The 14,771-nt window shown below is 44.1% G+C and overlaps 1 protein-coding gene across 1 annotated transcript; it reads right to left on the bottom strand.

Moving 5' to 3' along the window:
* Positions 1-233: 233 nt before the first annotated feature.
* CCDC28A (coiled-coil domain containing 28A) lies at positions 234-6,625 on the bottom strand. The gene is made up of 5 exons (XM_006267445.4): positions 6,342-6,625; positions 3,532-3,695; positions 2,434-2,588; positions 1,731-1,753; positions 234-998 (listed from the first exon to the last, which is right to left on the bottom strand). Exons 1-5 carry the CDS (start codon positions 6,497-6,499, stop codon positions 944-946), a joined length of 555 nt encoding a protein of 184 aa, XP_006267507.1. The 5' UTR covers positions 6,500-6,625; the 3' UTR covers positions 234-943.
* Between the last annotated feature and the right edge of the window lie 8,146 nt (positions 6,626-14,771).

Here is a 14,771-nt window from a genome sequence, read left to right as displayed (position 1 = left end):
GGCAGCCTAGTCCAGTTTGTATTTGTGCATGCAGTTGTTCTGTCCCAAGTATCAGATGTTGAAATACAACAAGGACAAGTTATAGTGCAAATGATGTTTAGAATTCAAAACTGTGTGATTTACATGATGCAGAGGGGTAGCTTGTATGCTAAATCTAGGTGGGTGATCTTTTAAAAATGCTGATCTGGGACAGAAAAGAAATCTAAGTTGCAGAAATTCACACCACACAAGAGTTGATTATGGAGAGAGAACTTTACTACACAAAATGTGGGTAGCGTATTTTAAAATGATTTGTATTAATAAATTCATTAACACTTTTTTTTAGTGGCATCATTGATCAATAAAACACCAAAAAAAGTATGCAGATTGTCCACATATTGAATAAGAAGGCAGCAACATCACTGCCACCTTAGTTAAAAATCACAGCAATGCGAGAGAACATATATACATAAGTGAATTCAGACATATGAACAATGCTGAATAGGAAAAATGTACTTTCAAGTTTTCCCAAATTTTATATTTAATAAGGCAACAACGTACAGCATGGCAGCACAAGCACTGTAGTTAAATCTCTAGATTCCAACCCGGACGCACTGCAGTGCTCAAATCAGCTAATACCAAAAAAAAAAAAAAAACAAACATCGGCAGACAAGGCTCTTTGGGTGAATCTGATATCTTTTATTAGACCAACTTGTTTTCCAACTATTTAAGTTGGTCTAATAAAAGATAACAGATTCACCCAAAGAACCTTGTCTGCCTATGCCCTTAGACCAACATGGCTACAACCTACACCCCTAAAAAAAAAAAATCATTGCATTTGAACTATAATTCATTGTTGTGCAAAAAAGGCTTCACTGGAAAAATAAAATACAGCTTCAACATTTCACTGGAAAAATAAAATACAGCTTCATGGAGATGTCCCCAAATCAAGAAATCGACACTCTTAACTGGTGGTAGTATTTGGAATATCTTGAGCATCAGCCAAGTGTAGTTTTTGTCTAGAACAAAGTGTTAAGGAATTACATTTTTCACATAATGAAGCACAGCTATGTGCATATTTACTTTACATGTAGCTGTGATGCATTGGTATTTAATATATATATATATATATATATATATATATATATACACACACACACACACACACACACACACACACACACACACACACACACACACAGAAAGTCAGACTTGAGGAACAATACAATACATGTGGCTTGAGAAACTGGAATACCACTATGCATTACAGCATTTATACACAAAGCCAAAGTGTGCATGGCAAAGAGGAAACACACTGTCTGCATTTAAACAGCTCACTGTCTGTATCTTCTCTTTCACTGCAGAGACTAAATGGACTGAGGCAAGTTTTCCCATAAAAAATAAAAGTAATACACAATATATGTTTATTATTTTTCTTGCTTAAAAAGATACCAATTCAGTCTCTAAATGTAAACTTAACGGTAAAACATTAAAAATGGGAATGCTGACATTTAAAAACCGGAGGATGGAGGTATCTAGAAAAAGAACAGCCCTGGTTATGTGCATTTATATTTAAGAAGTAGTAAACAGTCTGGCTCAGCATTTTGGTGTACATACCATTAACTGCTGGGTTGGTATGAGGTCATCTAAAATGTGTATCAGAACATTATCTTTGTATTAAGATGCAACATTTCTTTTCATGCAAAAATGTTTACTGTTGTTAAATTAGATATTTAACCAAAAAAGGATACATAGAAGAATTCAGTTCTTCCAGCTGCAATGTAAATGGACAAAGGATATGAAAAAGCACTGTAGTTAATTAATCAAATAAATATGTCAGAAGTATAATTATTAATGGTACCCAACATAAATTTTGCCATTACAGAATGCAACACAAATTTTCATAAAAATACTTCAGATTAATAGTACTGATGGTCTAAAAGCAAAGATAAACCTACATGTTATAGGAAGTTTAAAGAAATTATGTTTATCAAATACTTAAATGCATTAATGTTTACAAAATAATACTTTTTCCTTTATTCAACACCTTAAGTTTAAAAATAAGTCTAGATTATCTTCTGTATCTGCTCTTCACTAGATACAAGTAGAAGGATTACAACTGAGATGACTGCAGTCCCCTGATATTCAGACTGGCTTAAACAATCTTTAACTGAGACAAGTTTACACTTTAGGCTGCACTGTAGTGCGCTACCTAGCAAAATTGCTCTAAGGAGCAAACTGTAACACAGGACATATGTATTTTCTCAAACAGGGGGAACATCTTAGTTCATTAAAACACATTTTTTTCAAACACACCTAACCATGAATCCATAGATCTTAAAAGTTGTACAGAAAGTTGTAACTCTATTCACTGCTACATGTATTCCTGAACTCAGATCTAGTTCTGAGGAAAACTTTCCAAGGGAAGCCTCCTTCTTCCTTTACTTTACTTACATCTGATAGCAGCCTGTCCAAATTGGAGTCACTGGCTATTTTTCTCTTATCTTCAGGAAGTTCTTCCAACTCCCCATATAGTTCCAAGTTCAAGCGTGCCAGCTTCTCCTGCATACTCCGCACATGTTCCATCTGTTCTATGGAACATTCATTTCCTGGGGAAAAAAAAAAAACAAAAAAAAAGATTAATCAGACTTCTGAAAAAGTTTTACAGTGAGGAAGACAGCAAGGGCCATATTACATGTCCATCTTAAGTTTCCATGCTACATGCGAGAAAGCATTTCAATATATTTACCTTCCACATGATTCATTTGTGGCTTCTATATTCACATTTGATCTGATAATAAATTACTATGAATGTATTAATACCAGCCAGTTCAATGACAAGAGAGGGACATTTTAAAGAGGTGGGGCATTAATCACCCTGCTCTGAGTGAAGGATGTATACGCTAGTTTTAGTTCATACTTATCCCTTCTCTAGACTGGGACTTTATTTTTTAACTTAAAGATGCTGCTCTGACTTATCTTTTTCCTATGCTAGGTTTAGGTTCAAGCACCTGAGGCCAGAAAAGCCCTATGCAGAGTCCTATCACACAGAAAATTGTGACATTATTTCGTATTCAAGCACAAGAGTAACCTAGGCCATGCAAGTTAAAAGCAAAGTATCTTCAACTCCACTACACCCAATCCAGCTCCTATTGAAATCAATGCTAAAGCTCCACAGAATCCAAGAGTTTTATATACTACAAGATCAGGGTGCTAAATAAGAGCAAGCTTATTTCATGGTTACATATTAAGTACTGCAGTGCAAATATAGTTTTAAAACTGTTACTTTATACCAAAATAGCAAGTTTGATATGCTGTACCAATTAGAATATCAAATCTTGGAACAATACATAGACACTTCAATTAATAGGGTTACTATCACAAAAAAAGAATCTGAAGTGAGAGATAGTGTTCAATTGAGCTTTAATCGCATGCTTGTCTAAAACAAAATGAATCTGTCTGTAGCTACTGTAGCTAGAATATCTGCTTGCAAAAACTAGTATCTTATACCTGTGAAGGCAGCAGTAGTGCAAAGAAAACCCACATATTTACCAAATGCTTGGAGTTTGCCAGAATGGAAGTCATTCAAAAGGCTCAGTAGTCCCTTTTCCATCTCCTGGACATCTGATACATCTGTGAGAAAAGAGTGCTGTATTGGAGCGGCCTGTGCTCCTTTTCCTTCTGTTGCAGGAGGTTTGGCTTTCTCTTTTGTTGTTCTAAAAGGAAAAAGGATGTATTTAATTTTATTTAAAAGAAAAGGGGGGCATAAGGGGAGGGAGGGAGGAGACTATTTCCTCCTCTGGAGACTATTTTAAGAGCTTCATCAAGTTACAAAAAACAAATCTCAGATTTGCCCTAAGCATAAAGACTCATACTGCTATCATAACAATAAAGAAGGGATCCAAGAATCTGCTTTCCTGTTATCACTATAAAGTATAAGAGAATGCACAGATTTCCCTTTTAAAAATATTAAGAAAAAGACTTTGGATTTCCCCAAAACTTCAGTTAAGCAGATTCTTGGGACTCCATTTGGCATCAAACTGGGCCCCTGGGATGTTAAAATGGCAGCCCAATTCACAGATTAGACACTAAAACAGTGGCAGTTATTTCTAAAAGCTCCTTTAAAATTAATAAAATATGCATTAATGGTTGGCGACTATTTATCTAAACTTTTAACTTATCACTAGGGACCTGTTTTCCCTTCAATAAAACTTCATGAATATCAAATGTAGTCTTAAATACTCTATAATATATACAAGCATATAGAATGTTTAAGTAAATCCAGTGTTATTATTTAAATTCTCCTGACACAAATAGTTTTGTTGGCTGAATATAATCTGCAAACATGGACTTAAACTGTGGTAAACTGCCATATGACCAGCTGCGTTTGAGGCAAGTTAATAACTTGACCATCCAGAGACATGATCTGTACATAAAAAATATTTTAAGTCAAAATGTAACAACTGGAGGCAAATTCTTCTCAAATCAATGCTGTTATTTTCCTGCCACATTTTGCGACATGAGGAATAATTCTACAATTTTCAAATGTTACTGAGCCCTATAACTGTAAATCACAAACCAAACAATATCAGCTGTAACTACAGTAGATGTATGCTTTGCTCTTTGGTTAGTCTATTAAGTATTTCCCTCAAAACACTGTATTTTTTCATAAAATGCAGGGGAAAAAGACTGTAGCTCTGAATGGCAATCAACAAGCTTCCCCATTCTACCAATACTGGTTCCTTTAAACTAGCTTTCAATATAGCATTAGCAAATTAGATAAACATTTGTAGCAGTTAATCTATTAGTGTTTTTAGAATTTTTGTTCTCAGTCTGTACTCTCTGGCAACTTGCAGTAGTTCACTGTTTAACAGTTAACTAATACTTTTCATTCAAACCCAACCGTTTCCATCAAACCCTTCACTTGCATATCACTGCGCATGTATACACATGCGATTCATGAGTATGAAAAGACTCCAGAGCTTATTGCTCCAGAGCTTTTTTCATGAGTAGCAGCACACATGTAGACACTGCCCTGGGCTGGGGCACAGGGTTTGCTAGTGTGGGGCTAGCCAGCAGGCAGCCCCTGCACTGAGAAACCCTGAGCTCCATGCAGCTGCTTGGCAGCACATGGAGTCAGGGGGAGCAGTATGTATTATATGCATGTATATACATATACACACAAGAGCATCTGGTGCAGGAAACTAGTTCACGATAGCTTGTGCTATATATGCAAGCACACCCCTGTCTAGATAGATAGACAGAGTCAAAGTGCTGTGATCCTGGGCACACGCATAGACGCTGCTCCCAAGAGCAATTGACTCCCGTGTGAGGTGCATCAGACTTTATTGCTCTGCCTTAATTGCATATGCAGATGCACCCTTTGCATCTTAAGTTGGCCTATAAAAGGTGCATAGGCCTACCTGACCTTCTGATGGATGCAGACACATACAGGTTTTGCGAATAAAAGTTCGTTCCATCAAATGCCAATATAGATCAGGAAGCCAGGCAGAGATGTACCTTTATGGACTAACTACACTAAATATCAAGTCTACTAATGTTCATCTCTACCCATGGTGCGGGTGCACGTGTTCACTTCATCAGCCACTGATGTGTTATAGAGCCCCCGAATTCTTGAATTCCCATGCAGGGAAAGCAGGGATGACCCTCCCCCCTGACAGTGACCTGAAGTGTGTTTTGCCCCACAATCCTAGCCTAAACTCATCTCCTTATGTAACTGCACTGCACCCAGGAATCAGCTGCTTCTCCCAATGCTGTTACAGCACCCCAGGGACTTTGCCTTTCCCCCACCGCAGGGCCATAGTTCAGGATGCCTGGCCATCAGACCCCCCACCCCCAGAAGATGCTTCCTCAGCCTGATGAAGGGTATTTATAACCCAAAGCCTGCAAAGAAGCATTTTTCCCAACTCTTTGAGCTGGTCTAATACAAGGCATCACATTTACCCCAAGAACTTTGTCTGAGAAAGATGGCCCAGCAATCATTCCAAAGTTGGCCCCACTCCATCCCAACCGGGCGCTCGGCCCAATGAGAGGGATCTCCCCTCCCCCATCCCCCTGAAAAATACCTGCTGTTCCCAGAACGCCGGAGGCCAGGGCTACAACCCTGCTCCTGGGCTACCCCCAATCGCCTGAGAAGCCCCAGGCCCGTAGGGGGGAATTAAAAGATAGGTCAGTATAAGCCAGCCAGCAAACACTGCGCCCCCCCCCCCCCCGGGCGTTCCAACGCCTTGGTGCCCCCCGAACGCGCGTGCGCTCTCAGCCGTTGGCCTGGAACGGGCAGGTTACTTCCCCCCGCCCCTCCGCGAGCGCGGGGCCCGGCCCGGCCCGGCGGCGCCACCCACCGCTTCAGCTTGGGCCTCTGGGCCGCGGGCTGCGGCACGGCGGGGGCGAAGGCCGTGCTCTTGCTGGAGGGCAGGGCACCCTTCTTGGCGCCGGCAGCCGGGGCGGGGTGAGCGCTGGAGGCCTTGGGGCTCCGCCGCTTCATCTTCCGCTCCTCCATGGCGGCCGGCCAGCCCCACCGTCCCAGAAGCGACCGCCCAGCGGGCGGCAGCGGCCCCGGCCCCGGCCCCAGGGTCACATCCCGCTCCGGCCCGGCCGGCTTGTTTAGGGAAGTGACGATCCTGAGTCATGTGACCGAGGGGTCGGGGAAGGGGGCAGCGCGGTGTATGCTGGGAGATGGAGTACGACTCCAGCGAAGCGCCTGAGAGTGAGCGAAAACGGATTCCCAGCATTCCCCGCGGCAGGAAGCGCCCGAGCCCTGGGAGGGAGGAGAAGGCGACACTTCTGGCCACGCCCCCTCGCGGAGTCCGGCTACGGCGGGCCTGGCCCCGCCCCCGTCGTGCCCTCCCTCCAATCACAAGGCATCTGCTGCCGGCCTGGCTCCGCCCCGCCCCTCCTCGCCTCCCCCCTCAGCTCCTGAAGCCGAGCCTGCCCCGCGTGGGGGCGGGAGGATCGAGCGCGAGGCGGCTCTGGCTGCAGCGCTGATTGGGCAGCAGCCGCGGGGGGAGGGGCAGGCCACGCCCCCACGCTCCCTCAGCAGCCAAGAGCTGTTTCCCCCGCTTCCCTTTTGCCAGGGGTTGGTTGATTCTCGGCGCTTATGTTCCTGTTGCAGAGTGAGCATGTTCTCAGCTATGTCTGTTCGCTCAGAAAAGGCCCAAATAGCAGCGTGTCAGGTGCGGAGCCCTCAATAAGAAGCTGAGGTTAGCCAAAGAAGAATTTTGTCCGAGGAAGATGGCCTGGCATTCATTCCAAGGTTTATGGGGCAAAACCCTTCTAGGGTCACCCCAAACCACATGTCTCCACCACCGTGCTGTTGGAAGCCGGGCGCTGCCCACCTGAAGTTGGGTGCTCATGTACCAGCCTGCCAACCAACAGCCCCCAGAGGGGTTGCCCCCTGCCCTGTGCATTGTATGTTGCCCCGACTAAGGAGCCGAGTTTAAGCTAGGATTATGGGGTAAAACCCCCTTCAGAGTATTGCACACCATATGTCTCTGTGCCGGGAAGACCCTCCTGAAGAAGTCCCGGCTCAACCCAAAGCTTGGTTTTTGCATGCCAGCCTTCCAACAGGGGTTGCCAGCTCTAAGCTATTCTCAGATTTTTTTCCCCCCCCAACATGACATAATGTCACTAATTGTACTGTTCAACCCATTCACAGTATCAGTCTCCCAGACTGCTTTCAATAGCCACCAGGAGATGGATGCCGATTCTGGTAGACTCCCGACCTAACCCGGGGAATTGGCAACCTACTGCCAACCGATGCCTTCCCAGGCCTGTGTGCTGTTTACATAGCACTGAATATGGAGCTGATTTTGGGCAGGGATTATGGGTGAAAATCTTTTCTTGTCACCCCAAGTCACAGGTCTCTGCCACCAAGAGACTCTCCTGAAGAAGCCTGGGCAGGGTGGTGCCCAGTCCAAAAGTCAATTTTTTTGTGTCGCAGCCTGCTACTGATAAGGAACCAGGAACTGGAAATAGGGAACCAGCTTCATCCCCATCCCTTTGGAGGACTTGGTGTCAACCTCCGACCCTCATGTCTGTCCCTGTTATTGTTTTAAGTCAGCGCTTTTCAAAGTTGAGCTGAGCCCCCCTTTGAGTTACAATTTTGTTCGTGCCCCCTTCCATCCAGACAAAAACACACATGCAAAATATGATTTCATAAACATAACAGAGACTAACACAAATGGCCTAATTAAATTACCTATGCCTGTCAATTTCAAATTCCCAAATACTATACTTACCACTTACTGTGCAGGGTGTGCCTGTTTCTCTGCAGACAATTTACCAATTTGTGGAGAGATTTTTTAAACCAATACTCTGAGGTTGTCCCACACTTCCAGTCTCCAATGGTACTTTTCACAGAGACAGTATCTGTGAGGTTCTGTACAGCTGCAGCATAAAGAACCAGAATTGAACAGGATCAGGAATCTCGGAGCCCGGAGAGCACTACTTAACAGCCTCCATTAATTTATTCTGAGAGCCTGTGGAGTGGGCTCTTGTTTTCCAACTCTTCCACTTAATCTGTTCTCTGAAGAAGTGTTTCTCCCAACAGTGAAGGAAATCTCTCACCCCACACTGCCATTCATAAGTAATTCCTGTTACAATGAGCAGCTGAACTGGGACAGCCATGTATTGATTCAGGAGCCTGCTCAGGCCATTCCGCACTTCTGTCAGGTAGCATTTCTTTAAAAGGAAAATAATTTACCTCGTTTGCCACAGAGCTGAGATGTGCACTTATTACATGGGCCAGGTTTGCTCTGGGGGCTGTGGGGGCTCCTTTTTGCAACATTTTAATTGCCTTTTCATCCTGAAGCTTCCCCCTGCTCCCTGCAGAAGGGATGCGAAGCACACAGCTCCCATGGCAGAGCCAAGTACTTCTCTCCATTGGGAGCCTCTCGCGTGTATACTGGTCCTGCTCCAGCCCACCCAGAACTACATTCTTGTGATATAATAATAATAATAATAATAATTTTAAAAAGTAACATATGTCTTGCAAAAGCCCTCTATCCCCCACATTCCTTCATGCCCTTCAGGCAGGCATGCCCCACTGTTTGAAAATTGCTGTTTTAAGTTGTCCCAAGAAATCAGTTGGTGCATACCTGCAAGTCCCTTTTAACAACAAGAGAGGGCACTACCCATGATCTTTCTGTGCCTCAGATAGGTCTGGGCCTGTTATGGTGCTGCAACATTTTAATTGCTTCCTCCTGAAGCTCCCCCCTGCTCCCTGCAGAAGGGATGCAGAGCACACAGCTCCCATGTTGCAGTGGATGTAGTCTTTCTGAACTTTAGGAAGGCCTTCAACACTGTCTCTCACCTCATTCTCATTAAAAAATTAGATGACTGTGGCACTGATGCCTACACACTCAGATGGGTCACAAATTGGCTGGAGGGCCACACCCAGAGAGTGGTGGTTGATGGGTCATTTTCAACCTGGTGGAATGTGGGCAGTGGTGTTCCCCAGGGCTCAGTCCTCGTGCCCCCACTGTTCAACATCTCCATTAGTGACTTGGACGAGGGGGTGAAAAGCTCCTTGTTCAAGTTTGCAGATAACACTAAGATGTGGGGAGAAGTAGGCACATTAAAAGGGAGGGACAGGCTGCAACTAGATCTGGACAGGTTACAAGGGTGGGCAGATGAGAACAGGATGGGTTTCAATACTGACAAGTGCAAGGTACTGCACCTGGGAAGGAAGAGCCAGCAGCATACCTACAGGCTGGGGAACTCCCTTCTCATCAGCACAGAGGCAGAAAGGGATCTTGGAGTCATTATTGATTCCAAGATGAACATGGGCTGCCAATGTGAGGACACGGTCAGGAAGGCTAACCACACCTAGTCATGCATCCACAGATGCATCACGAGCAGGTCCAAGGAGGTGATCCTCCCCCTCTATGCAACACTGGTCAGGCCACAGTTGGAGTACTGCATCCAGTTCTGGGCGCCACACTTCAGGAGGGATGTGGACAGCATCGAGAAGGTCCAGAGGAGGGCCACTTGTATGATCAGGGGGCAGCAGGGCAGACCCTACGAGGAGAGGCTACGAGACCTGACCTGTTCAGTCTTCAAAAGAGAAGGCTGAGAGGGTGGCCGTCTATAAACTTACCAAGGGGGACCAGCGGGGAATGGGAAAGACCCTGTTCCCCTGAGCACTACCAGGAGTAACTAGGAATAATGGTCATGAGTTGATTGAGAGTAGGTTCTTTCCTGCCCATGGCAGGGGGTCAGACTTGATGATCTGCTTAGGTCCCTTCCGACCTTACCAACTATGAAACAGACAAAATAGAGATGAGGGAAGGTAGTTAGGGATTTGCTATAGGTGGTCTTCAGTCTGTGGTATGGGAGTAAAATACAAAATATTCACTCCCCCTTCCAATACCAGTTATTTGAAATGTGAATTAGGGTTGATGACCATCACTGTCACGAGTGGTGTAAGCTCACAGTGAGGGTTCTTTCTGTGCTCGCAGCAGCTTCAGAAATCTCCAGAAAATGACGGTGTTGCTCTGGCTACTAAAGATGGTGGTAAGTGATATTAGTTAAAAGTCGCTGTTCATCTTTTGCTGTCCCAGGATATTCTGTTTGTCACAGCACAAATGTATAGTTCAATACTCACTGTAGAGAATTGATCACCAGTGGTCAAAGCCAATAGAGTTTCAGCTTGCTATTCTTCTTTACTTAACTAAGCTCTCTCTCTGCATCTCCTGCTGCAGGAGTGTCAAACTCATTTGGGTTGGACTAGGGACAGAAGTTACACATAAACCAGTGTAAATGATCAGAAACTGGTTTAAACCTGTAACAGAACAGAAGTCCAGTGCACATAGACCAGTTTCGAAATGTCTGAAACTGGTTTAAGATAAACCTGGTTGAATGTAGTATCAGACTTAATTAATTTAGGTCAAACTGGTTTGTGAAACTTCTATCCCAGACCCCTTCCTGGTTCAAGATAAATTCGGAGTCCCCCAGTATGCTTTACAGCCCTGGACTGGGTTGTGCTGTCTGCTCCAGAGAGCAGAGCTGGCCCCACCCCTCTGCTCCCTAGCTGGAGCAGTGAGAGCTGGCTCACTGGCTGGCTAATTGGCCCCCACTAGGCAAACCCCAGCCGGGGTCTAGGGCCAGGGAGGGGGGTTAAATTCTCCTTATCCTGAGTACAGAGCTGCTCTGCCCTCCCAGCTTACTTAGTGCTGGCTGCAACTGTGTGTCAGGACCCAGGGCAGCCGGCCAGCAGCTCTCCCTGACTCCCACCCGGGCAGATAAGGGTCCGGAGCCTTAGAAGGCCGTCAGGCGGGTACTTGTGACGCTTGGAGTGGAATTAATTAGGCGGATGCTTATCGGTTGCAAAGCAAGATTATTTACTTACGCCGTCAAGGTGGTGAATAGCGGAAGTCAGAGATACTTGGTTAGTTACAGCTTAAGGTTCGTAGGTCATAGGTCGGTCTGCATAAGAGTTCGTTGGTCGGGCAGATAAACGGAGAAAAAAAATCGGGCCAGCAGGTCGTTGATTTACGTCTGATAAGGTCGAGACGGGGGAGACTGACAAGTGATCAATTTGTCAGTTATTCTCATGCATACGTTCAGAGATTTTTTCAGGTGTGTGTGCGGAGGTCTCCCGTTCTTCACGGAAGTGAAGACGGGTTTTATTTGTGTAATAGCCAATTGCTTTTCGCCACGTCATTTATCTAGCAGTCTTCGCTAGGGTGTTATCATAGTGTTACTCCCTGTTTTTTCTGACCAGTTATAATGATTTATGTACAGCACAGAAGGCTAAGTTTTATCTCTGTTAGTGTCACAGTTATAAATTTCTTTTTGACATGCGCAGCAAAAAAAAGCGGTTACTATCATTATTGTTAACCCTTAGTTACCCTAGTGCAGAAAAAAACTGTTTTGAATGGTTTTACTTGTTTGTGACATGGGCACTACTTAATTTGGTTGTGACACTGTGGACTACAAATCCCAGAGGCACCTGGAAGCAGGAAGAGAAAGTGATGATGAGCAACCCTGTGCAGTCCTGCTGCAGTGATTGTGGACTGCAAATCCCAGAGACCTCAGGGGCAGCACACAGCCCATGCTGACTACAGTGCCAGAGAGCTGTGCTTTAGTGCCCTTCCCCCAGCTTCTGGCTTGAGGCACTACGGGCATGTGGCTGCATTGCCTGAATTAAAACTGAATGTCTGTTCATTTGCTTATTGGATCAAACTTTGCAGCTTAGATTAACATGCGAAGACTAAATCAATTCAGCCTCAGGCTTTTTGACCATGTATACTTAGCCCAGGTGTGCCATATTTAAATTTCAGTGCTTCACCTTCTCACAGGCCAAACAACCCACCTCTAGCACTGGCAGTAACATTTGCAACTGATTGTACTGACAGTAGCTCACATGTTAAACCTCACAGCTGCTTCAGCCGCTTTGTCAATATGGGGGTTATATCACTACTGCAAAGTGAACAGCAGCAGTGTTAACTGCCAGATGCTGCCCCACTGACTGAATTTATGGACCTATGGGCCAGACCTGACGATGGGTCTGTAAGACTGCAAGAAGCCCCATTGCCTGGGCTCTTTCAGGATCACTTCCTTCCAGATGAAAATTGTAGTAGTGCTTTCCATCCTGGTCCTAGGGTATTTTGATTGGTCTGAAGCTAATCATTTTTACCACAGAGAAGCCAAGTGCACCTGTGCCACATGTCTCTCATTCTCCCTGTCTGCCCTGGGAGGCAGGTAAATGTGTGTTGTGAAAGATAAATATAGCCCTTCTGGCAATGGGGTGCAGGTGTGTGGCAGTGGTGACTCAAATTTCACCTAACAGTACTTCAGTTTAACAGGAAGGGACAAACAAGCATGATTTATTTACACACATAAGTATCCAAACCTGTAACCCAGCAAGGAAACCTGATAACACAGTTACCCTTTTGAATAATGCAACTTATTATTCAAACAGTCTCACAAGGACCCTCCCAGGTGAGAGTCTTCACCTTCACAGCCCAACCTGTTGGAGAAGCCAAAAGGACTTCCACTGCCTGCACTAACTTCTGCAGCCTTTTCTGTGCTACTCGCTGTGGTCTCCTTCATGCAAAAGTTCATCTTTCTCCCAGCTGCACTTAGACCAGGCTCCTCCACAGTCTTTCTAGTGCCTCTTTCAATGGTGCCTGGAGCATATGAGGGAGCAAGACCTCTGTCCCCTACTCTAACCACACTGGTTCCAGGCAAAATGAACCCTATGTTGCAGTTCCTCTTTCCCTCTTCCCTTCCTGCTAGCCCTCAAGGCAGGTTGGGAGCCTTAGTTCAATCCAGCTCCCTAGGTGTCGTTTTCCTGGGCTTTGAGTAGCCTCACCCCTCTTTGCTTAACTACTTGCAACCCAGATACAATAAGTGGAAATTTCAGAATTTTTCTGCCATTCAAGGGTTTCTATTCAAAGCACAGCTGGAGATGGTCATAGGAGTTTTGACTGAGAAGAAAAGCCTAACACGAAGGTAATTGTTCAGCTGAGATCATCCTCAGTGCTTCATGTGTGCTAGTTATATCACTTCTTAAGGCGAAACAGTGTTTATTTTGGAACAAAATATTTCCAGTGTTCTTAAAAGTTTTCCAGTCTAATACATTTCAATAAATTTTAAAAATTATTTTCTCCCCCAGGTGTCTGCAGTAAAATTTTACTGTTAATTTTAGACAGTTTTGGAGAAAGATGTTAAATTAATTTCAGGTACTAACCTGCTTTAGAGTCGCTCTCATCAGCCATAAACACTTACAGTTTACAGTCATTTGTTCCCATTTGGAAGTGTTTTACTTTTCTATGCTGCTGCTTAAAAGACCCAAACAAAAAGGGAAATGTGGAGTTATGCATATGGAGATATTTACCAGCATAATTACATCACTAAAACTACATGACTATAGAAATATTAGTATAACTATGTATGGAGATACAATATCAGAATAAGCATTCATGCAAGGCATTATAGTGTTATATCACTGTAAATATACTAGCAAGTTTTCTTGTGTAGACATAAAAAGTATGATCCTGCAAATTTCTCTACAGAGTTGCATCTCCATATTTAGGTGATTTCAGAAGGGCGTGCTCTCTCTCTGGGTTTAAAGGTACATCTGTGGAGAACAGCTTATAGATTTGGGATGTGATCAAAAGTGAAACTGACTATATTTAAAAAACCGTCAAGTGGCCAAATCGGAACTACAAAGGCATATGTTATCTAAGGTTCATAAGATTTGGGGGGGGGGGGTGTTATCTTTTATTGGATCAACTGTATGGACAAGCTTTTGAATACAAGATATTCTTCATCAAGATTGAGGTGGTTGTGGATTCTCCATCATAAGCAGCAGATTTCAATATCTTTTGGGTGTTGGTAGAGTTAAAGTGAGGTGAGGCCATGATAGTCCAGCAATTCTGCGAGAGGCAAGGACATTTTTGGCTTGATAGCCTTCATTGACCCAATTGCATGTTTGGAATAAAGTTAGGCAAGCTTTCAAATGCAATACATTCTTCTTGAAGACTAAGGTTCATAGCAAATTTTAGATGTTACTTTTAATTATATTCTGTTAAAAATGTTCAGGCATCAGGGAGATTGTTCAGTGAATGACATGTTTTTAATACCTGAGGTGTTTCATGTTTTGCAATACCTGCGTGGCCCTGCCTTATATTGAGTGCAACTCTGCTTTGGGAGTCCACCCAATTGTCTCTGGGAGTGACACCCACAATTCCTTTCAGTACCTTCATCTGTTCTCCAGATGGCAGCATGAGTTCACCCAATGGATCTGTTAAAAACTTTATATTCTA

Source organism: Alligator mississippiensis, chromosome 1, assembly GCF_030867095.1.
Source record: "Alligator mississippiensis isolate rAllMis1 chromosome 1, rAllMis1, whole genome shotgun sequence".
Lineage (NCBI taxonomy): Eukaryota > Metazoa > Chordata > Crocodylia > Alligatoridae > Alligator > Alligator mississippiensis.
The sequence above is the reverse complement of the archived record's forward strand: the minus strand, read 5'-3'. Positions and strand labels throughout refer to the sequence as shown.

Coding starts and splice junctions, on each gene's coding strand:
- CCDC28A (XM_006267445.4), bottom strand. CDS start 6,499: ATGGAGGAGCGGAAGATGAAGCGGCGGAGCCCCAAGGCCTCCAGCGCT. Junction 3,696..6,341: donor CAGAGGCCCAAGCTGAAGCG/GTGGGTGGCGCC, acceptor TTTTCCTTTTAG/AACAACAAAAGAGAAAGCCA. Junction 2,589..3,531: donor TGGCAAACTCCAAGCATTTG/GTAAATATGTGG, acceptor TTTTTTCCCCAG/GAAATGAATGTTCCATAGAA.